This window comes from Arachis duranensis, chromosome 10, assembly GCF_000817695.3.
Source record: "Arachis duranensis cultivar V14167 chromosome 10, aradu.V14167.gnm2.J7QH, whole genome shotgun sequence".
Lineage (NCBI taxonomy): Eukaryota > Viridiplantae > Streptophyta > Magnoliopsida > Fabales > Fabaceae > Arachis > Arachis duranensis.
In genome coordinates, this window is record NC_029781.3 from 1,309,612 (window position 1) to 1,331,655 (window position 22,044).

General features: G+C 33.2%; 2 protein-coding genes, 1 long non-coding RNA gene and 1 pseudogene across 8 annotated transcripts; 3 read left to right on the top strand and 1 right to left on the bottom strand.

The window, feature by feature from the left end:
• Positions 1-476: 476 nt before the first annotated feature.
• Positions 477-4,058, top strand: LOC107468148 (glycolate oxidase). Of its 2 annotated transcripts, none has more exons than XM_016087392.3 (12): positions 477-568; positions 934-1,101; positions 1,182-1,306; positions 1,568-1,614; positions 1,701-1,778; positions 2,061-2,185; positions 2,306-2,357; positions 2,441-2,503; positions 2,577-2,646; positions 3,096-3,196; positions 3,282-3,386; positions 3,641-4,058. In XM_016087392.3, exons 1-12 carry the CDS (start codon positions 522-524, stop codon positions 3,803-3,805), a joined length of 1,146 nt encoding a protein of 381 aa, XP_015942878.1. In that variant the 5' UTR covers positions 477-521; the 3' UTR covers positions 3,806-4,058. The 2 variants fall into 2 exon arrangements, with proteins under 2 accessions (XP_015942878.1, XP_015942880.1); XM_016087394.3 differs by lacking the exon at positions 477-568 and adding an exon at positions 661-758 and having other exon boundaries at positions 3,641-4,057.
• A 603-nt stretch (positions 4,059-4,661) lies between these two features.
• On the bottom strand, positions 4,662-9,065 carry LOC107468053 (probable ribose-5-phosphate isomerase 3, chloroplastic; annotated as a pseudogene).
• A 2,468-nt stretch (positions 9,066-11,533) lies between these two features.
• On the top strand, positions 11,534-12,420 carry LOC127742391 (uncharacterized). The gene is made up of 4 exons (XR_008003599.1): positions 11,534-11,673; positions 11,940-12,043; positions 12,199-12,265; positions 12,348-12,420. It is a non-coding gene; the product is annotated as an uncharacterized LOC127742391 (long non-coding RNA).
• Positions 12,421-13,611: 1,191 nt separating this feature from the next.
• Positions 13,612-17,767, top strand: LOC107468147 (glycolate oxidase 1). Of its 5 annotated transcripts, none has more exons than XM_016087390.3 (13): positions 13,612-13,651; positions 13,990-14,148; positions 14,222-14,346; positions 14,485-14,531; positions 14,641-14,718; positions 14,821-14,945; positions 15,063-15,129; positions 15,208-15,264; positions 15,344-15,413; positions 15,490-15,590; positions 16,059-16,163; positions 16,234-16,608; positions 17,449-17,766. In XM_016087390.3, the coding sequence occupies exons 2-12, from the start codon at positions 14,006-14,008 to the stop codon at positions 16,402-16,404; spliced, it is 1,089 nt and encodes a 362-aa protein (XP_015942876.3). In that variant the 5' UTR covers positions 13,612-13,651; positions 13,990-14,005; the 3' UTR covers positions 16,405-16,608; positions 17,449-17,766. The 5 variants fall into 5 exon arrangements, with proteins under 5 accessions (XP_015942876.3, XP_052110900.1, XP_015942877.1 ...); XM_052254940.1 differs by lacking the exon at positions 13,612-13,651 and adding an exon at positions 13,710-13,779 and having other exon boundaries at positions 17,446-17,767; XM_016087391.3 differs by lacking the exon at positions 13,612-13,651 and adding an exon at positions 13,710-13,779.
• Positions 17,768-22,044: the final 4,277 nt, after the last annotated feature.

Here is a 22,044-nt window from a genome sequence, read left to right on the forward strand (position 1 = left end):
AGAAAGATTATGCCATTTGAGTTATAACTCATTGACAATTTGATATGTATTTCAATTAAAATAAATAAATAAATAATATATTTAAATAAAATAAATAAAAATATCTTAAAACATATGTCACATCAGCTATGTTATTAATTGAATAAATTTAATTTTAATAATATATAATAGATAATAAATAGTAGATAGATAAGCAAAGAGGGTGGCAATGCAAGACATAATGAAAAATATTTTTTGAATTAAATGCACAATTAAGTAGTTTTGTTTTAAGAGAAATACTTAGATGGTGACATTTTTATATGAAGATGACATTGTGAATTCTTAAATAGTTAATCAAATATATTTAGTCAAATATATTAATTTATTTAATAATTTATACTATTTTCATATGAAGATATCATCAGGTGAGTATCACCTTTTTCTTCTGAAGCGTATATGTTGTTAGAGAAAAGTCAAAATATTAAACAATGACTAATCAATGATAAAAATCAAAGAGCCTCCCTCATTTCAATGACTAATCAATGAGATTCACCCAAGCCAATTCTTCAGTGCATGTCCCTTTCCCTTTGTAATACTTTCTTTCCACTTTCTTCTACTATTTCTCTTGCTGTTTCAGTTGTTTACGCAAATTATACTTTGACTTCATTCACTTTTATCTCTGAATTATTATCTACTTTCCTCACTATTATTTCAGCATTGTCTTCTTCTCTTCAGCTTCATCTAATATTTCTCTCTAATCAGTATATATTTATAACGAAGTAAGGCATTATCATAGCATAATATGTTGAATAAACTTCATTAAGATCTGGTTGTAGATAGCCTTGCATAATCTGAGTATATGAAATTCTGAAACAACTGTTCTGCAAACTTCTTTATGCTCTAGCATGAAAAGTTATTTAGAGCTTATTCATGTTGTTAATAATTGTATTTCAGGGTTAGTATTGTTAATACAGGGAGAATGAAGAAGCAGATAACTAATGTGAACGAGTATGAGGGTATTGCAAAGGAAAAACTGCCAAAGATGGTTTATGATTACTATGCATCCGGGGCAGAGGATCAGTGGACTTTGAAAGAGAACCGAAATGCATTCTCAAGGATTCTGTAATCCAATTTCCCCCTGAACCTGGCTTTAATTCACAAGTTTCAATCTTCTCAGATGAGTCTTTTTTTATTTAAAATAGGTTGAGACCACGCATTCTTGTAGATGTAAGCAATGTAGACATGACAACAAGCATATTGGGGTTCAAGATTTCAATGCCTATCATGATTGCACCCACAGGCATGCAAAAGATGGCACACCCTCAAGGTAAACTCTGCTTCTTGTAAGAGGAGTGCTATGGGGCTAGCAACTTTTGTGATTTGTAGCCATCAAGTAGTCATCAATGATGTTTTTAATAGTGTGAGATTTCATCCAACGATGTGGGATTATTCACTTTTCTTTTGCTGGTTATATTCTGATCAGAATTTAATAAAGTTTCTGGCCCCCTAGGATTTTCCTTCTTGTAATATTGTTATTGCAGATAGATAGATACTAGTACTTTGTGTCTTCATATAAAGCTTTATGCAGGAGAATTAGCAACAGCTAGAGCTGCATCAGAAGCTGACACTATTATGGTTTGTTTGGTTTTCTTTCCAAACAAAATGTTTGCTTCTTTCTTACAACTTTAGGCAGTTATTAACTTTCATAATATTTGTTGCAGACACTATCAACAGTGAGTACTTGTAGTATTGAGGAGGTTGCTTCAACAGGACCTGGCATTCGTTTTTTCCAACTATATGTGAGTATAATTAAGAGAATATCCGGTGGATTTCTTTTAAGGTGGATACTCCCATGATGACATCTTCACATAAAGATAGCATTATGAACCATTGGATGAGTTGATATGTTTGACTAAATATGTTTGATTAACTATCTAAAGATTCATAATGTCATCTTCATATAAAGATGTCATCATGTGAGTATTCCCCTTCTTTCAATGCTTCATTTGCTGTAATGTGCTGTGCATTTTCCTCTTTTGATGTCTGCTTATTCTTCTCTTTGTTACCTACTCTATCTCTAGGTATATAAAGACAGGAATATAGCTGCACAGCTTGTGAAGCGAGCAGAAAAGGTTGGTTTTAAGGGGATTGTACTCACTGTGGACCGTCCATTTCTTGGTCATAAAGAGGATGATATCAAGAACAGGTTGGCAATCAATCAGTCATTCACAAATATGTAAACAGGAACAATCTTTTAGAATCAACGACTAGTACACTTTTTTCATTATATAGATGTGATTGCCTTGTTTGATGGAGTTTCATGCAGATTTAGATTGCCGCCACATTTGACACTAAAGAATTTTGAGAAGAATGATGGGGTGTGTGGTAGTAACAAGTTTGAAATCAAATATGTTGATGATATTGTTGCTATAGTCTAATCTATTTTGGAATCACCTTTCAGACTGGTGGCTCTATTCAAATTTCTCATGCTCGTGGCCAAATCGACCCGTCTCTTAACTGGAAGGTGATTTGTTATTAACATATTTTACATTGGAGGCAAATGCATGCGATAGAAGTGTTTTAAAAACTTGTTACAGGATGTGAAATGGCTTCAAACGATTACTTCATTGCCAATTCTGGTGAAGGGTGTACTTACTGCTGTAGATGGTAATAAGCATACTGAACCAGACCCTTTCTTTTGATCTTTGCTAATATTGTTTTGGGTAAAGTACTACATTGGTTCTCTATGTTTGGGTATAATCTTGTTTTGATCTTTAAAATTTAAAGTGTCCTATTTGAATACAAAAAGGTTTTATTTAGATTCAATATAGTTCCACTGTAAAGTCAAAGTTAAATAATTAACGAAATATCCTACATGACAATAATACAAGATCGATAATCTGAAGAATAAGTACAAGTTCCAGATACACAAAATTAATCGTGGTGGGATGAGACTATATTGAAGTTAAATAAAATTTTTTTAAATTTAAATAAAACATTTTAAACTTTAAAGACAAAAACAGGATTTCGTCTCAAACGTATAAGACCAATTTAATACTTTAGCCTGTTGTTTTTCTATGTTGAATGAAATTCCACATCCCATGCTAATTATGCAGCAAGGTTAGCTATAGAAAATGGAGCTGCAGGAATCATTGTTTCCAATCATGGAGCTCGACAACTTGATTATGTACCCGCAACAATTATGGTTTTGGAAGAGGTATTCTGGTTGTAAATTGTAACTGGAAAGTGAGTGGTTTTCCATTTCTGTTGAGTCGCTATGAGCAAATAAATGGCTTGATCAGATAGTGGAAGCTGTAGAAGGAAGAGTTCCTGTTTTGGTGGACGGTGGAATCCGGCGAGGGACAGATGTGTTTAAAGCATTGGCTCTTGGAGCATGTGGTGTATTTGTAAGTATATGAAAGAAGGGTTATGCTATGTGTGCACCAAAATCAGCCATTAAAGTCGGTCACCAGTATAAAATATATGCTGGAATATAAATACACATTGAAAATAAATTAAACTACACATATATTTATATATAAATATATTGGTGACTAATTTTAGTGGCTGATTTTAGTGTACAAATAATATTTCTCATGAAAAGAAAAATGTATCTTATGATGTTATATAGGAACATGTGTTGAATGAGAATTGATTTCAGATTGGAAGAGCAGTGGTGTTCTCATTAGCTGTGGATGGTGAGGCTGGTGTGAGGAAAGTGCTGAAGATGCTTAGAGATGAGCTTGAAATGACAATGGCACTCTCTGGTTGCCCTTCACTCAAAGACATAACTCGTGACCGAATTAAATTTGCTTGCAGCCTATAGATTATACAACAACATTGCATCTGCACTTGTATGCTTCTATTCTATCACAATAATGCTGCTACCATCCTAGTTGCCTACTTCTTCACACTTCCAAGTATTAAGTCATTTCTTTTTCTTATTTCAATACCACTTAAGAATTTCACGAAATAATAATAATTGGTCCGACAAAGTTGTTATGGTTGTTAAATTCTACACTTGTACCAAAGTACTACTTTGAGTGAATGGATAGATGCTGTATTTTATATATATGTGTATGCATGAGAAATTCTATCAACTATGTAGCAAAGCACTTTTTGGCTAAAATATTGGAAAATGATAGGATACCAATATACTATTTATCAACTTATTACCAACAATAATTAATTATTATATTTTAAATATATATATAAGGAAACACATTTAGAAAATACATCTATAAAAACACTTCTATTAGACACAACCATACAAATGACATTTTTATTAGACACATCCACAAAGACACTTCCATTAAACACACTCATAAACAAGAGTTGGCAGAAGTTGGCGAAAATGATGTTGGTAACGTAGCGGAAAGAGTTCTGCTAGAAAACCAACTAGAGTCTAGCCAACTTCTGCCAACTTTCTAATGAATTGGATCTCGAAACCCGTCTTAACAAAGATAAGTTGATATAGATAGATGTTTCTTCTGCTGAGTATTATGATGTTTCTTTTTCATACTAAATAAATGTTTTTTAATGTATTTTTTGAATTTTTTGTATTACATATGTGGATATTTCTATTTTTTAAAAATTATATATTTTTTTAAAGCCTATAGCTGGACATTTCTTTTGTTAAGTATTATATTAGGATGTTTTTTTCATATTAAATGGATGTTTTTTTATATATTTTTGCAATTGTTCAAAAACATCCGGTGCTCCACCACTTCTTCTTCCTTGAACAACTCCTAAAACTGAACCAGATTGTACTTTCTGCAAAACTGCACCACCTTCATCAGCATCGCAAGGTTGCTCATTCGAGTCCTAACACGAGCTTTGTTTCATCGACCACCATAATAAACTTGTCGAAGGTGGCCTATAGCAGGGAAGATCGCCGCCGCGGCCTTTTACAAGGTTGAGGTCGGGTCCACCTCATCGACGTCGTCGATGACGAGACCGAGGCGGGAATCGTCGTCGAGGACAGAGAGCGAGATTCCAAAAGAACGTGCCTGTTCCTTAGTGCGCTTGGAGGTAGGGACGCCGATGATGTTGGAGAGTTGACCAGTGGAGAAGAGATGACCAAGCTTGGCAACGACGAAGCGGTGGTGGAGCCGGTGCCAAGGCCGAGGACCATGCCGAACTTGACGTACTCGACGGCTTTGTCGGCGGCAAACTTCTTAAGGTTGTCTTGTGTAAAGGCAGGGGTGGAGAAGACTTGACGGTGAGGGAGAGAATTTGTGTGTATTATTGTTGGGGTGTACAGGTTAATATAAAAGAGAAGGAGAAGATTTTTATAGTTTTTAATTAGATTTAATTAATTAATTTCTAATTATTTAAATTTTAAATTTCAAAAATTTAAAATTAATTATTAATAATTATAATTAATTAAGTTGTTCAATTCTTAACTGGTTACACGTTTGATTCCTGTATTTTTCTAAATATTAAATATAAAATTAATCCAAATTTTTATGTTTTAAAAAATATTTAACGACATAAATCAAATTTGGATGAATAATATGGAAATTACATGCCAAGTGATCTCATGTAGGTCTATTTTTAACTGGTCCAACTTTAAAACTTTATTGAGATCAAACACAAAATAAATATTGCAAAATAAATATTTCACATAACATGAAACAAAGCATCAACTTAATTCTGCAGAAAAAATAATTCAATATCTGACATAGGACATATAACATAAAATAAACTTCCACTAAATCAAGGCATCACAAATATTGACACCTATTCGAGTAGTGTGCTCATAAAAGACTTTAGAAATCAATCCCTTCGTTAATGGGTCTGCTAGCATATACTCTGTTCCTATATGTTCTATGAAAATCTGTTTTTCTTGAACTTTTTTCTTAACAACTAAAAACTTGATGTCTATATGCTTCGATTTTGTCAAGCTCTTATTGTTGTTAGAGTATAGTATTACTGATCTATTGTCATAAAATATCTTTAATGACCTTTCAATGTTATTTACTGTACGAAACTCATTGACAAAGTTTCATAACCATATGTGATGAGTTTGAAAAACTCAAATTTAATTTGATGATGAACAAACATTATTGAAATAGTTGATTGCAAAATTATTAATTTTGATTTTCATGTAACATATGATTAATTAATAATTTTGTGATGCAGGATTACATATTGGGCCGAAAACAAAAGAAATTGGCAAGCCCAAGTGTGTTACTTGTAGCTCAGCCTTGAAACAAAATGTCCAAATTAATCTTGGCTGAAGCAATTTGTTAATATGGGCTAAATTGATCTATTATTGTTACAAGCCCAAGATTTTGCTAGTAGCCCCAATGCATGATCCGAAAAAATAATCCATCAGAAAAGTAAATGTTATCATTTGCCTTGTGCCTTCCAACGGATTCCATTTCTTATTATGGAATGAACTTCAAAATATAATTTGCTAGCATTGGAAACATAAATGAGAGAGAGTAATTGATTTGATGGCTTTAGTAACTTTACACGCTACCTTATGCAAGGGAAGTGTGTTACTTGTAGCTCAGCCTTGAAACAAAATGTCCAAATTAATCTTGGCTGAAGCAATTTGTTAATATGGGCTAAATTGATCTATTATTGTTACAAGCCCAAGATTTTGCTAGTAGCCCCAATGCATGATCCGAAAAAATAATCCATTAGAAAAGCAAATGTTATCATTTGCCTTGTGCCTTCCAACGGATTCCATTTCTTATTATGGAATGAACTTCAAAATCTAATTTGCTAGCATTGGAAACATAAATGAGAGAGAGTAATTGATTTGATGGCTTTAGTAACTTTACACGTTACCTTATGCAAGGGAAGTTGAACTTTAATTTTACTTTATCATTAACCATTAGCTAGAGTTCAAATTTCTCTCTTCTCTCTCTCATCTTTCTTCTACCTTCGGTCATATCATTACAGAGAAAGTATGGAGGCTATGGATAGACACCGAAGAGATGAAGAACACTCAACAAAGACCATCACAATGATAGCAAGAAAAAGAAAACATAAAGTATGCTGTGGCTGAGATTTTCACCAAAAATTGTAAGATTTGGTGAGGTAATCTCGAGCTCTTCATACCAAAAAAAAGAAAGAAGAAGATCTCGGCCAGCAAGGAGGAGATTCTTGGAGGTATGACTTGTCTCTGATTCTGCTCAACCACCATAGGAAGTAGCTAGGGTGGCTACGTGATGGAAGAGGCAGAGATTGAAGCAGATGAAGCCATCATCATCATGAAGCATCAAGGGCCAGAAATCCATCTTGGAGAGCAAGCCAAGGATGGAGCGCTCGGATTGATGAAGTCTGATGACCAAGGAAGAACTAGAGGTATTTGCATGTTGGGTTTTGTATGAGTTACCTCTTCTCTCTCTCTGACCGAACCGGTTATGTGTGAAGAAAAAGAAGTTAAGCTTGGTTTTTGTTTCAACTGTGAAGGCTTCTCCTCTCTATAAAAGGGGTGAACAGTCACGTTTTGATTTAAGGAGAAAGTGTGAGAGTGCAAGGCACAGAAGTCTCATAGCTACCTAAGCTTACAGATTTTCTTCTCCTTCAATGTATTCTGTTTTGTATTTTTCTGTTTAATTTTGTCATGTCTTGAGTCTCATGGAAAAAAATAAACAGTGAGGTTTGTATGAAAAAGCCATAGAGCGGAAAAAGACAGAGAGTGCAAAATTAAAAGAAAAAGCCATAGATGTCCTTAGAGTTCCTTTGTTCATCTATATTGTGTTTCATGATTCTGTGGAAATCCCCTTGTAAGTTGGGTTAGCACTTTATAGTTTGTAATCAGGATGATTATAGTGAAATTTCATCATTGTTGTGATGGAGACTGGATGTAGGCTGCACTGCACTTAGCAGCTGAACCAGGATATATCTGGGTGTAATTTTCTCTCTCTTCTGCTTCATTTCTGTTTCTACTGCACAGAAGTCAAAACAAAAAATATCTCGTGCCAAGTGACGAGAAAAAAATAAAAGTCTCGTGGCTAGGGACGAGACAAAAATCAAAAAGTCTCCTCAAAGACCAGAAAGTGTAATTGATAAAAAAGGGGCTAAGATTCAACACCCCCTTCTCTTAGCCATTGAAAACCATCAATATGCCATGAAATCGGAATCAGAGTACCCAATGATCTTCAAATTTTCTGATCTTCGATAAGTAACCATGTAATTCTTTGTTCTCTTCGGATAATGCATTATGTGTTTAACAGTTATCCAATGATTCATGTTCGGATTGCTCAAATATCTATCCAACACTCCCACTATAAATGATATATCGAAATGTGTGCATATTTGAGCATACATTAAGCTCCTTAGTGCTGATGCATAAGATTTATTATGCATTGCTGTCCTCTCAAGATCATTTTTGAGCATTGCTTAATATTGAACTTATCTCCTTTAACTACAGGTGTGTCCATTGGTCTACAACCTTTCATGCTATATCTACTTATTAAAATCTTTTCAATATAGTTCTTTTGTGATAATCCAAGAATACCTTGAGAGTGATCTCTTAGTATCTCGATTCCTAATACAAAAGAGGCATCACCAAGATCTTTCACTTCGAATTTGTTCGATAGAAATTTTTTAGTTTTATGCGACAAGCCTATATCGTTACTGAGAAGTAGAATGTCATCAATATATAAGACAAAAAATATGTATTTATTCCCACTGAACTTGTGGTATACGTATTCATCTATAATATTTACCTCAAAATCATATGAGGTAATGACTTGATTAAATTTGTGATACCATTGACGAGAAGCTTGTTTGAGACCATAGATGAATTTTCTTCTTTCTCTGTTGAATCTCCTTAATGACACTTATAGAGATTGTTGAGCTTGCTGTATGGGTTGGAATTGAGGAGGATTCTCATTATTTTCCTGTACTGTAGCAGTATCTTGAGCAATAACAATATCTTCATTATTTTCTTGTACGATAACTGAATCTACAGTAGAATCCTCATTGTGCTCTTGTACTATAACTGTATTTTGAATAATAATAGGCACAAAGATCCGATCATTGTTAGTTATAGAATCCTCAACAAAAGCAATATTCCTAATATTTCTTTCCCCCAAGCTCAATATCCTCGAGAAATTTCTCATTTTCCGTTTCAAAAATAAGACCTTGATGCAGGATTGTAAAACTTATACCCCGTAAACGCTTAGCATAACCAACAAAGTAGCAACTAATTGTTCTTAAGTCCAATTTTCTTTCATGCGGCCTATAAAGTCGCGCCTCAACTGGACATCCCAAATATATGAATATATTACATCTTGAATTTGTCTAGGTAACATTAAGACATTAAGTTGTTAAAAAACAGTTTAATATTTTTTTAGTTTTTAGTGTGTTTAAAAGAAATTTAATAATAAAAATAAAATTATTAAAAAACTCAGAAAAATATTTTATTTATTTATTTTTTTTAAGAATAGGAAGACTCAAACCAGAAACCTTTAAATGAGTATAAGAAGACTATGCCATTTAAATTATAACTTATTGATAAAAAATATTTTTATTTAAAAGTAAATAATGCATATGTGAATAAATAAATTAAGAGTAAACACCCAATCCGATCCTTGTCCATTTTCACGAAGGACAAAGCGATCACTGTCTAAAAAAAGGATACTTCGATCCTCAACCTTTTTATTTTGGGACAATACGATTCCTCTGTTAAAAAATCCATTAAATAATAACAAAAATTAGTTTTGTGGGATTTTAAACCTCCACAAACTATTAATAAGTTTGTTTTTGAAAAATTCCTTCTCCAATGGTGGTTAAGTGAAGAAAAACTATTGATAAAAATGATGCCGCAAAAAACAAGTAATTGTAGTACAAATATCTTTTAAAGAAAAAAATAACATCGAATAAAAAATGAAAGAAGAGAACTTTAATGTTAATAATATTGATATTGGTGATCATGATGGTAGAGGAGATAATAATGATGATAAAGCAATAAAAATAGGCCAATTTTATTGTGCCTATGAATTTTTGCCTAACTTACTTTTTGTAGTAAATTTTTATTTGTTTTAAATGATTTATTCTTATATCTTTTAAATTAAATAATAACTTTTAATCTTTTTTAGTAAATAGGCATCACTTTTTAGGCACTATAGCATTCACCATAAAAATAATAGAGGTATGAGTGATAATAACGAGGATGAAGAAGGTAGTGATATTAATTGGTTAAATTGTCGAAAAGAATAAACCCCCACAAAATACAAATAAAACTCCCATAAAATTAATTTTTGTTATTATTTAACAAATTTTTTAACAGATGAATCGTATTGTCTCAAAATAAAAAAATTGAAGATCGAAGTGTCTTTTTTTTTTTGACATAATCGCTTTGTCCTTTGTAAAAATGGACAAGGATCGGATTGGATATTTACTCGTAAATTAACTAATACAATGGACCGCCGAGGTTTTTGAGAGGTTGGGCAAGTTGAATACGCGATACAATGCATTTTCCGCGGTTAGAGATTATCTGCAGAAAGTGATGGGTCCTTGTTTTGTTGAGGGGAAGGAACAGCTGAAGAAGAGAGCTGTAGGTTCTGTTGATGGAACCCAGGAGCCTGCAAGGAGGGAAAAAGGTTTGTTCTATTCAGTGGATTCTGATGTTAATGATCTTTCTTTCTTGTTTTGCATGTGTTGCTTACAAAGTTGTGTCTTTTGCACAATAGTGTTAGGTATTTTAGTGTTTCAAGTTCTAATGGTGTATGCTATGGCATATGGAGTGCAGTTCAAGTAGTTTTTCTTAAGTCGTTTGTGAAAGGTCTGAATTTTCTTGCTGGATAGTGCCAACCCTATCTAGTAACATCAGGCTTGATTGTTATATACTTTTAAGTCCTTCTTACAAGAGTTTCTAAACTGTATATGTTATTTGTTTTTTATTGCTTGTTTAACTAAGGTTATGCATAGTTATTTAGTACTCTAGAAATAATAATTTTAGTCACTTGCTATTTCCACTAGAAAAGAAATTTGCGACTTGATTATTGGCTGAAGTACTAACTACTAAATTAAATGAGAATGGGAGAAAATGCTTCCTTTACTTGGTTTATGCTTTTACCTTTGCCTGTTTTGTTACCAAGTGGGATTATGTTATCTGTTTTTACTCTTTTTTCTTTCTTTCCACTTACCAAAGGACTCTTTTCAAGAAGGGTCAGTTTAAGTTTAAATTTTCTTTTAGTAAATGCATGGGTTTCTCATTATTGAAAACAAGTGACAATAATACAATTTATAACTCTCTTCATGAATTGCTATCCTACTCCTATTCTTTGTATTTAGACGTATACTATATTATGTCCTCATTAGTATGCCAGAAGGGCAATCCTCAACTTCAACGCAAGGTCCATGCATTCTCAGATATGATAAAGGAGTTAAAGTATCTATTGCTGAGGAATTGGACAGAGAAAATTCAGGTAACAAAAATGCTACTGAGTTGAGTGCTGAAGTTAAAATAGCTCAAGAATCTCTTAAATCAAGTTTTTCGGAGCTACAGGCATGTGTCAAGGATCCTCTTCCTGAGGCATTGAATATATTTGATATTGGATCTAAACTTGCACAGAAAGGTACGAATCAAGAACAACCTATTCAAAACAAGGATGGGGATGTTGATGTATCCAGCTCAAATACATGCAGGGATATTGTTCTTTTCCAAACTAAAGATGTTGATCACAAGAAGTCTTCTATTCAACGTCCCAATTTAATAGTTATGAAGTAATAATGTTTTTATTAACTATTATAATCTGGGAGCATAGATCTTGAGGGTGGTATCTATTTCAAGGTAACTTTTTTCAATTAGGGAAAAAAATGTGATGCAGTGAAAACTTTGGGTTATGCAAATGTGGAGCATCAAGGACTCTTTTTTAACAATAAGATAGTTGCTAGAATCTTTTTTTTACCTGCTCGGATTATGCATTCACTTTCTACTTCTTTATACCTTTGCCTTGGCATATTAGTTATTTATTAATTTATCATTGCAGAGGGATGACTCAAAAGATAACTTCCCAACTGGAGTGCAGCTAAGAAGGAAGAAAAGAAAATGGTCTCCGTTGGAAGAGGATACACTAAGAACTGGTGTAAAAGAGTACGTGCTAGCTCTAAACTAGTCAAATCAAAAGGATTCAGGATGAACTGTCTTGGATGTTAGTTATACTTGAAATTGGAAACTACTCAATTTAGTAACACTTTTGTACATTATGAACGGTTTCGTTTTTCCATTAACCATATTTTATTGTACAGGTTTGGCGTAGGACGCTGGGCAACAATTCAGAGTTCTTACAAGAACATATTTGAAAATAGAACATCAGTATGTAATATATGCCCCAAAGTGCTTTGCCTTGTTTCTTTCTTGATGTAAGCATTTAGTGCAATTCCAATGGCTTTTTCAGGTTGATTTGAAGAGTGGTGAAACATGACACGGTAATGAATACTGATGCAGATGAATTTTTTGAGCATTTAGACTCAATGTGAGATATTTCTTTCAAAATTTTATTGTCAATTGTATTATTTCTCCCCTATTTTTTAGGATGTGCTCTTGTTATTGTAAGAAGGGAGATACTCCGATAAAAATGCTTAAAACATCTTTTTTAAAGATATTTGTTATTAACTAAAATTTAATACATATAATTGATTAAACTATATTATTTTTGTCAAAATTAGATCAAACAAATTAATTTGGTCAAAAAATCGGTAAGATTTTTTGACCAAATCAATTTATCTTATCTAATTTTGATAAAAATAATATAATTTAATTAATTATATGTGTTGAATTTCAATTACTTAAAGATATCTTTAAAAAAAGATGTTTTAAGCGTATTTATCTAAGTGGCTCTCTTGCAAAAAAATAAAGATTTAGTTAAAGAATTTTTTAAAGATATTAAGAGAGTAAAAATAAAAAATTTCAAAAACTTATATTTAATTAATGCGCTTAGCAAAGAACGTAGTTAGTACAAATTTAAATCTGCCATAGTGTTCCTTAAATTTCCCGTATATAAATTATTGAAGCAAAAAGGAAAAGTTTAAATAATATATATTGAGAAACATATTAAAAAAAGAGTAATGCTAGGGGGACAGCAACTTTTGTGATTGTTAGCCATCAATGATGATTTGATGGTGTGAGATTAGTGTGAAATTTTATCCAATGGTTCATATTTTTCTGCTGGTTATATGCTGGCCAAAATTCAATAGAATTGGTGGCCCCTAGACTTTCCCTTAAAAAAATATATTAACAAAAGATAAATTGATAAGTTCAATCACTATAATACAATAGATATTCATTTTTTAAATAATCATTACTAAAAAAAAAAATCTTTCTCTCGTTACAGCTACTTGTCCGACAAAGTTGTCACACAATCACTGGCTATGGCTGTAATAAAACTTTTGTGGTGTCATCGTCCACCATAATTTTCAACACTATCACATTCATGGACCCTTTTGAAGTGTCGTATATGCAGTGCCACTTTGATAATAATTGGTAACAGCCAAAAAGCCTTCACCAAAATTCAAAACGTGACATTTCTATGCTCACCAAACAAAATTCTTTAGTTCATGTCCCTTTCATTTTTACTTGTCTATGTTACATGTCTTATATCATTATATATCTACATTGTTATTATTTATTATTATTATTATCTGCTTTCATTCACTATTATCTCTGCACTATTGGCTGCTCTTTCTCAACCAGCTCACTTGGGTTAGTTCTTCCTTTTTAACTTGTTATTTTGAAAGATGGTTTTTCCAATCCATGTTCTTTCTTCTTCATTACTCTCTATTACTTTATAATGAACTTCATCAAAATCTGGAGTGGCTCACCTTTTCTTAGTTTGAGTTTGTAAAAATCTAAACTGAAAATTTATAGCTTAAGATGTGCAAATATTATTACTCATGATGAACAAATGGAGTAGAAGGATCCGACATAGAGTAGCACATACTTAAAAATCTTGAGTTTGACATGTGATGATAACTTCTTTCATCAGTAAAGACTTTAAGTTTATTCATATTGTTAATCGTTGTTTTTGGCCACATCTTCAGGGGAAAGATAATTAACATGGAGAACCAAATAACTAATGTGAATGAGTATGAGGCAATTGCAAAGCAAAAATTGCCAAAGATGGTTTATGACTTCTATGCTTCTGGTGCAGAGGACCAGTGGACTCTGAAGGAGAACCGAGACGCATTCTCAAGGATTCTGTAATATATCAAAGTTTACTTCATGCAATTCTTTCCAGTATCCCTTCTTACATGAGTATTTGGTTTGAAATAGGTTCCGACCGCGCATTCTTATAGATGTAAGCAAGGTAGATATGACAACAAGAATTTTAGGCTTCAAGATTTCAATGCCAATCATGATTGCTCCCACAGGCATGCAAAAGTTGGCACATCCTCAGGGTATCATCTCAAAACAAATTGTGAATTTGTGATTACTGCATACAGTACTACTCTAGTTTGAGAATATAACCATGATAGCCCTTATATATGCTTAAGCTAGTTTTTGGAATTGATAAAAAAAAACCAACATTCATGCAGGAGAATGTGCAATAGCTAGAGCAGCATCAGCTGCTAACACTATTATGGTTAGTTTCAACATACATTTTCCTCCTTTATTTACTGTTCTTCCCAAACAATGTATTTGGTTAACTCGCTGCTTTCTTTTATATATTGTTTTCATGATTCCCATCACAGACACTATCAACAATGTCTAATTATAGTTTTGAGGAGGTTGCTTCAACAGGACCCGGCATTCGTTTCTTCCAACTCTATGTAAGTATACAAGAAGAGTAATTTGATTGACATGGAACTAAACCATTCACACATGAACTTGATTCTAACCTGATCCTCAGGTGTTTGTTGCCTACTTGATAGATGTTTAAGGACAGGAATTTGGTTACACAACTTGTGAGAAGAGCTGAAAGGGCAGGTTTCAAGGCAGTTGTGCTCACTGCGGATCGTCCGTTTATCGGTCGTAGGGAGGCTGACATCAAAAACGGGTTAGCAACAACCATTTACAAAAGTTGACACCATGGTCATGATGGTAGAATTGAGTTGAGTCCTAGAGTTTGAAGATATATATATGTTTGCCTTATCTGATATTGGGTTTTCTACAGATTCAGATTGCCACCAAACATGACACTAAAGAATTTTGAGGGATTGGATTTTGGGGAGAAAAATAAGGTATGTGTTGTTGTGATAAGTATGTATGGAGTTTTGAAATAAGATTCATTTCCCATGAATGGTGGTTTTTGCTGGCAGGCTGGTAGCTCAGTTTCTCAAACTCGTCGCCATATTGATCCATCTCTTAATTGGAAGGTGATTCTTTACCTACAAACTTGAGTTCTACAATAACAATCAAGCTTATGTAAGCTCAGCTCCACTTAGTTACATCCAGGATGTGAAGTGGCTTCAAACGATTACTTCATTGCCAATTGTAGTGAAGGGTGTACTAACTGCTGAAGATGGTAAGTGAGTATAATTATTGAATCTTATCTTACATTACATTACAGATGCTTCTAACATTGTGTTTCTAAAATGCAGCAAGGATAGCCGTACAAGCTGGAGTTGCTGGAATCATTGTTTCTAATCATGGTGCTCGCCAACTTGACTATGTTCCTGCACCAATCATGGTTTTGGAAGAGGTAATGTTGCCATCTATTTCTTGAAACTTAGCCTCTGTGTTGACACTCGAACAAGGACACAGAGACACAAAATCGTGTTTGATAAAGGAGACGTGGACAAAAACAATGTGTTCAGAGACACTGAATTAGTTTATTTGTGTTCATCCTGACAGAAAAGACATGGAAACACGGATACAACTTATTTTTCATTTTTTCTTTCATTATTCTTGTTAATCTTTCATAATTATATTTTTTATTATTATATTTTTTATCTCAAATTTGTTGAATGAAAAAAATGAAAATAAATTGAATTTTCATAATTTGTTCTAGTTTATCACCAAACAGAATACAAGAATACAAAATTTTGTGTCTCTATCCATCAGTGTCTTGTCCTATTCTATTCTCAGTGTCTTGTCCTCTGTCCTGTTCTCAGAAACAAATGCAGCCTTAATGATTATGTAGGCATTGCATTTTGGTTTGCTTGAGTAGATAGTGAAAGCTGTAGAAGGAAGAATTGGTGTATTTGTGGATGGTGGAATCAGCAGAGGGACAGATGTTTACAAAGCATTGGCTCTTGGAGCATCTTCTGTATTTGTAAGTGTTATGTATGAATTGAATCCATGAAGTGATATTGTGATATTGAAATTGAAAATAATGAAATCAGATAGGAAGAGCAGTGGTGTTCTCATTAGCTGCAGAGGGTGAAGGTGGTGTGAGGAAAGTACTGAAGATGCTTAGAGATGAGCTTCAACTAACAATGGCACTATGTGGCTCTCCTTCACTCAAACATATAAGTCGTCACCACATTTTCACTCGATTTCCTTCCAACTTATAAATTTCATTTTTGTATATCTTAAGCTACCAACTTCAAACCTTGAACTTGTAATGGATGAGAGTGCACACATGTTGCTGTTATTTCTCATTCTTTTTAAGATGTGTAGTGAGTGAAATTGCAGGAGAATGTGCAACAGCTAGAGCTGCTACAATTATGGTTTCTTCACTAGTCACTGTCAGCAGAGTAATTTTGATAGCTGCCATGGTAATAATGATGCTTCCTTCTTCTGTTTTTCTATCTAATATAATAATGCAGCAAGGATAGCTGTAGAAAATGGAGTTGCTGGAGTCATTGTCTCCAATCATGGAGGATAAAATTGAATCACATTATTGAAATTTTGTTGTTAACTATAAGTAGTAGGTTATGGAAACCAACGAGTAGTTATGCTCATTTTGGTTGAATCCCCCTTGTCTATGAATAGATAGTGAGAGGTGCGGAAAGGAGAAGCTGGTGTAGAGAACAGAGATGCTAAGCTTTTGTTTGGACTTTGGATATAGGAAAAAAAAAAGAGAAAAAAAAAGAAAGTGAAGTTAATCTATGTGTTGTATGAAGGAAGAGAAAATGAATAGAAAAACAATAGAAAAAAAAAATTTGTTTAAATAAAAAAAATTATAATGATATAAAATTACATTAATATTTTTATAATAAAATATTTTATTTATATTTTATTATATTTTATATATATAAATCTCTATTATAATAATATATTAAAATTAAATTTATATTAATAATAATATAATTATGGATAACATTATAAACATATAAAAGATAATGAGATATTCTCCACGTACAAACGTTTTTTTATATAAGTCTTTACAAGTCATTTGTATTAACGCGTTTTGGACTGTTACTGCACGTTCTCACTACACGTTCTTCTTCTTACTGCACGTTCTTCTTCCTCTTCATCTTCTTCTTCTTTTCTTTCGTTTCTTATATTCTCTTTCTTCTTTTTTATTTACGTGTTTTTCTCTCTATTTTCTTTCTTTGTTATTTTTTATTTCCATTGTTTTTTGACATCAAGTTTTGAAATCGTTTTTGAAGAAGAAGAAGCAGCAGAAGATAAGGAGGAGAAAGAGAAAGAGTTCTAAATTATGCATAAGGTGTACTTCAACGAATTTTGGGTGTATTTCTTAAATCCTTTGGGTGTAGTTTTGTAATTCTTTAGGTGTATTTTTGTAATCCTTTGGGTGTATTTCTATAATCGTTTAGGTGAATTCCTGTAACCGTTTGGGTTATTTCTGTAATTATTTGGGTGTATTTCTGTAATCGTTTTGATGTATTTCTGAAGTTCCATTATCTTCAAATTTAGTAAGAAACTCGTTTTCATGGACGAAGAAGAAGAGTCGGTCATAATGCATGGTGAGTAGCGCGCTTTGAAAATAGAAAGTGATTGAATAACATGCGTTTATTTATTCTTGAATGTGGGAGTGTGGAATATTTTTTTGATAAAACTAACACAAATATTTTTTTCTTTTTATTTTTTTAGTATCCAAAAAAAATTTTTCATTATTTTTTTTTCTCTTATTTTTTTTAAAACCAAACATGGCGTAACACATTGTTTGGATTGATGGATTTTTGAAAGGAAAGAAAATGAACAAAAAAGTAAGTTTTTTGTTGTTTGGATGAGAAGAGAAATAGAAAAAAAAATAGTATGAGACCACTAAATTATTTTTCTCCCCACAAATGAAAAAAAAAAAGAAAAATGGAACAATATGGATAAAATTATACATTTATCCTTTATCATTAATAAATTATAATTTACATATAATATATATAAAAATATTAATATAATTTTATACTATTATAATTTTTTTCATTATTTTTTCATCTAAATAAAAAAAAATTATTTTTTTATTTATTTTTTCTTAATTCAAATAACATATAAATAATTTTATTTATTTTATTTATTTTTTTTTTATTTTCTTTTCTTTATTTTTTTTTTCTGTATCCAAACAAAGCGTAAGAGATAAACTTTAACTAACTATGGCTTTATGTGATCACCCACTGCAAACCACAATCTTATTCACATTCTTTCTAGCTTATAGCATCATATGTTGCACTCATACTTAATTTACTGTGTAAATATCTTAGCCTGCACCCACTGATTCCTCCTGACACTTTCAAATTTATTGCCAGCTAGCCATGGACTATTTCAAATTAAATTGCTTAATCAACTTAAATTACTTCTTGCTAGCTAGTATTTAGCCACACGTTTTTTTAATTTTTATTTACTTTAATGAGAGGTTTAAAAAGGGTACGAAATTGCATTTTACGTTACCTTATTAAGTAAGCGTATGTTACAAAGTTAAGTCATATATTAAAATGTTTTTTAATTTTTTAAAATAAAAAACTCAACACAATAAAATGAAGTATTAATAAAAAAATATTAAATAGAACAAATAAATAAATTTCTAATCATCTTTAATAAAAATTATTAATAACACAAAAAATCAAATATTACTTAACTCTTTATAATTTCTAATCGATTTATTGACTACTTTGTAATATATGATTCTTGATTCCTGAATATTTTGTCATTTCTTTTTATCTAAGTGCTCCAAATGATAACAATAAAACCAAACTCACCAACATTCTATCAAATCGACTGCACGATTGACTCCTGAACCACGTAAACTTACGGTCATTTAGTTCTATATCCACCAGTTTCATATTACTCTTAACACACTAGCGTCTTTTCTTTCTTCTAAGTGTACAACCTCATTAAAGACACCCATGTAGCAAAGAGGAACTTGAGATAAAAAAAAATTCAACTCTTCCCACACAACAAACTTCTTTTCCTTTGTATACGCACCATACACCATGCAAACCGTATAAATAAAAATTATTATTTGTCAATTTCCTTCTATACTCAATCATCTCTTCTCTTTGTGACAATTACTCAACCTAAACATCATATCATTTTCCATTATTAATAAACCTCCATAAGCACCTTCCGATCTCACAAATTCCAAACCCACCGCATCATTACTCCAAAATTATACTACATCAAATTTAGTAATCACCTCTTTTTTTATCTCTATCAATTCTAACATATTCATATTATACATACCTTCTCAAAATATTTTTTATTTATTTATTATATTAAAAATATTTTTTAATATTTTATTTTTATTACAAAAATTTTATTGAATATACTAAAAAATAAAAATATCTTCTTTCATTAGAAAAATATATATTTTTTTAATAATTTAACAGCATCCAAAAAAATTTTCAAATCAGCTATAGCGGATGATCAAGCTATAGTGCATTCACCTACTGCTTAAAAAGGAGTAAAGGACAAATTCGTCCCTAAACTATGTTTTCACGAACATTTTCGTCATCGAGAATTAGAAAATACATTCATGTCCCTGACCCTCCGAAAAAGTGGACATATTTACCCTTCCATTAGAGTCGCTCTGTTTGACCTGACGAAAAACGGTGACGTGGCTCCCATGGCACTGACCTGACCGTTACGGGCTGTCACGTTGGATGTACTTTTGAAAAGAGAACATATTAGTCCCAGGAACCCAAATGTTGTCGTTTCTCCCTCACCCCTCCAAACAAACCTTAATCCCTTTTTGCATTTTCAACCAATATTCCAGATTCAGATGAAGAACAAAGCAATTCAGCGACATATTCACCAACAACAGAGCACAAATTTAATTTCACAGGCTCCGTTTACAATTCAACCAGTCCAGATTGTGCAATTTATGAAGAATCAACAACTTACAAAAAATTACATATGGAGGAAACGGCTTTGGCCGAAGAGAAAGTTGCCATCCAGGGCGGCAGAGGGTTAAATCTCCTATCGCAGCAAGTGGCGTTGGCGAAGCTGCAATTCTACATTGAGGGCTGGATCCTGAGCGGCGAGGAAAATTGGTATTGGCTTTTAGTCCCCGAAGTGTTCTTGCGGTGGCGTCGTAAGCGCGTGCGGCGTCCTCGGCAGAATCGAAGGTTCCGAGCCAAACCCTTACTTTCTTCAATGGGTCTCTGATTTCGGCGGCGAATCTTCCCCACGGTCTCTTTTTCGCGCCGCGGTATCAAACTTCCTTCAATACTGGCATCGGCCCTGATCCGTTTACCTCCGCCGCCGCAAACGCCGCAGTGGGTTTCAGAGCCGCAACTCCTCTGCCTCTTCCCATGGTGATGGCTTTGGTTTTCAATATAAAAAAGAGTAATTTGGTGATGCTTTAAGGAACAAAGCGGAACTCAAATTGGGAAACGATGAAAAGAATCAAGCTTTAAAATCAAATAAGCATTTCAGTGTGTGAAATTTTGATGGGTTGTTCACACTAATTTTCAAGAAAGAAAGAGAGAGAAAGAAAGAAAAGCAACACCTTCTTCTTCTTCTCCTTCTCCTTCTCCTTCTCCTTCTCCTTCTCCTTCTTCTTTGAATCTTTATCTATGTTGTTGGGTGTGGTGTGGAGGGTGCGCATGGGGGAGGGGAGTAGAGTGTGTTAGGGTAAGCGAGGGAGTGGAAAGGGATGGGGATAGGGCAAGGATAGGAGGGGCAGCGTAGGTGGTGGTGGAAGAGGGAGTCAAGGGGAAATATGTCCTGTTTTGAAATGACATCGTTTGGGGTGGGAGGACTAATATGTCCTGTTTTGAAAAGCTACACATTTTGGTGTGAGAGGACTAATATGTCCTGTTTTAAAAAGTTACATGTCACGTGTGCTCCCGTAACGGCCAGGTCAGTGCCACGGGAGCCACGTCAGCATTTTCTGTTGAGCCCAACAGAGTCACTTTAGCGGAAGGGTAAATTTGTCCGTATTTTGAAAGGGTCAAGGACATGAATGTATTTTTCAATCCTCGGAGACGAAAATGTCCGCAGAAAAAATGTTAGAGACGAATTTGTCCTTTACTTGCTTAAAAAGTAAATACGGTCAGATTTATATGCATTGATATGATAAATCTAACTATAAACCAAAAGTGGTCATCCTACCAAACATGACCACCAATTCCACATATCATCATAATCATAATGAGATCTATTATCCAGAAAAATAAACAAGGTGGATCAGACCAGCCAACGCCATATATTATTTGTTTGTAACTTTGGGGTCTCTTTTGTGGAGTTTATAAACAAGGTGGAAGCAGTTTCGGACTGTGAATCTTTTAAATTTCCAGGTAGTGATGGATATAATATAAACTTCATTAAACAATGTTGGGAAGAGATTGGCCAGGAGTTCCCTGCAGCGGTGATAGGGTTCTTCCAAAGTGCGAAGTTACCAACTGATGCGAATATCACGTGGGTGACGCTAGCTCCAAAATTTGTGGGTGCCAATGAGATCAAGGACTTCTGGCCGATTAGTATGGTGGGGTGTGTCTATAAAATGATTTCTAAGGTATTGGTGAGGAGGTTGAGAACAGTTATGCCTGGATTGGTAGGAGAGACGCAGACTGCTTTTGTGAAGGGTAGAAAGATTCATGATGGCGCCCTGATTGTCTGTGAGACGGTGCAATGGTTTAAGACACAGAAAAAAGGCGGCAATTATAAAACTAAATTTTCAGAAAGTATATGATAGAGTCAGGTGGAGTTTTGTATGTGGATATTGTGTTACAAAAGATGAGATTCGGGTAAAGATAGAGAAGTTGGGTGAAGGAGTGTGTTAGTACAACCACTATGTCAGTCCTAGTGAA

Excerpts from the sequence above, each read along its gene's own strand:
- LOC107468147 (XM_016087390.3), top strand. The coding sequence starts at position 14,006 with ATGGAGAACCAAATAACTAATGTGAATGAGTATGAGGCAATTGCAAAG. Across the intron at positions 14,719-14,820 it reads TTCGTTTCTTCCAACTCTAT|ATGTTTAAGGACAGGAATTT; the intron begins GTAAGTATACAA and ends CCTACTTGATAG. Across the intron at positions 16,164-16,233 it reads TTGGAGCATCTTCTGTATTT|ATAGGAAGAGCAGTGGTGTT; the intron begins GTAAGTGTTATG and ends TAATGAAATCAG.
- LOC107468148 (XM_016087392.3), top strand. The coding sequence starts at position 522 with ATGAGATTCACCCAAGCCAATTCTTCAGTGCATGTCCCTTTCCCTTT. Across the intron at positions 1,102-1,181 it reads AATGCATTCTCAAGGATTCT|GTTGAGACCACGCATTCTTG; the intron begins GTAATCCAATTT and ends TATTTAAAATAG. Across the intron at positions 2,358-2,440 it reads ATTTTGAGAAGAATGATGGG|ACTGGTGGCTCTATTCAAAT; the intron begins GTGTGTGGTAGT and ends ATCACCTTTCAG.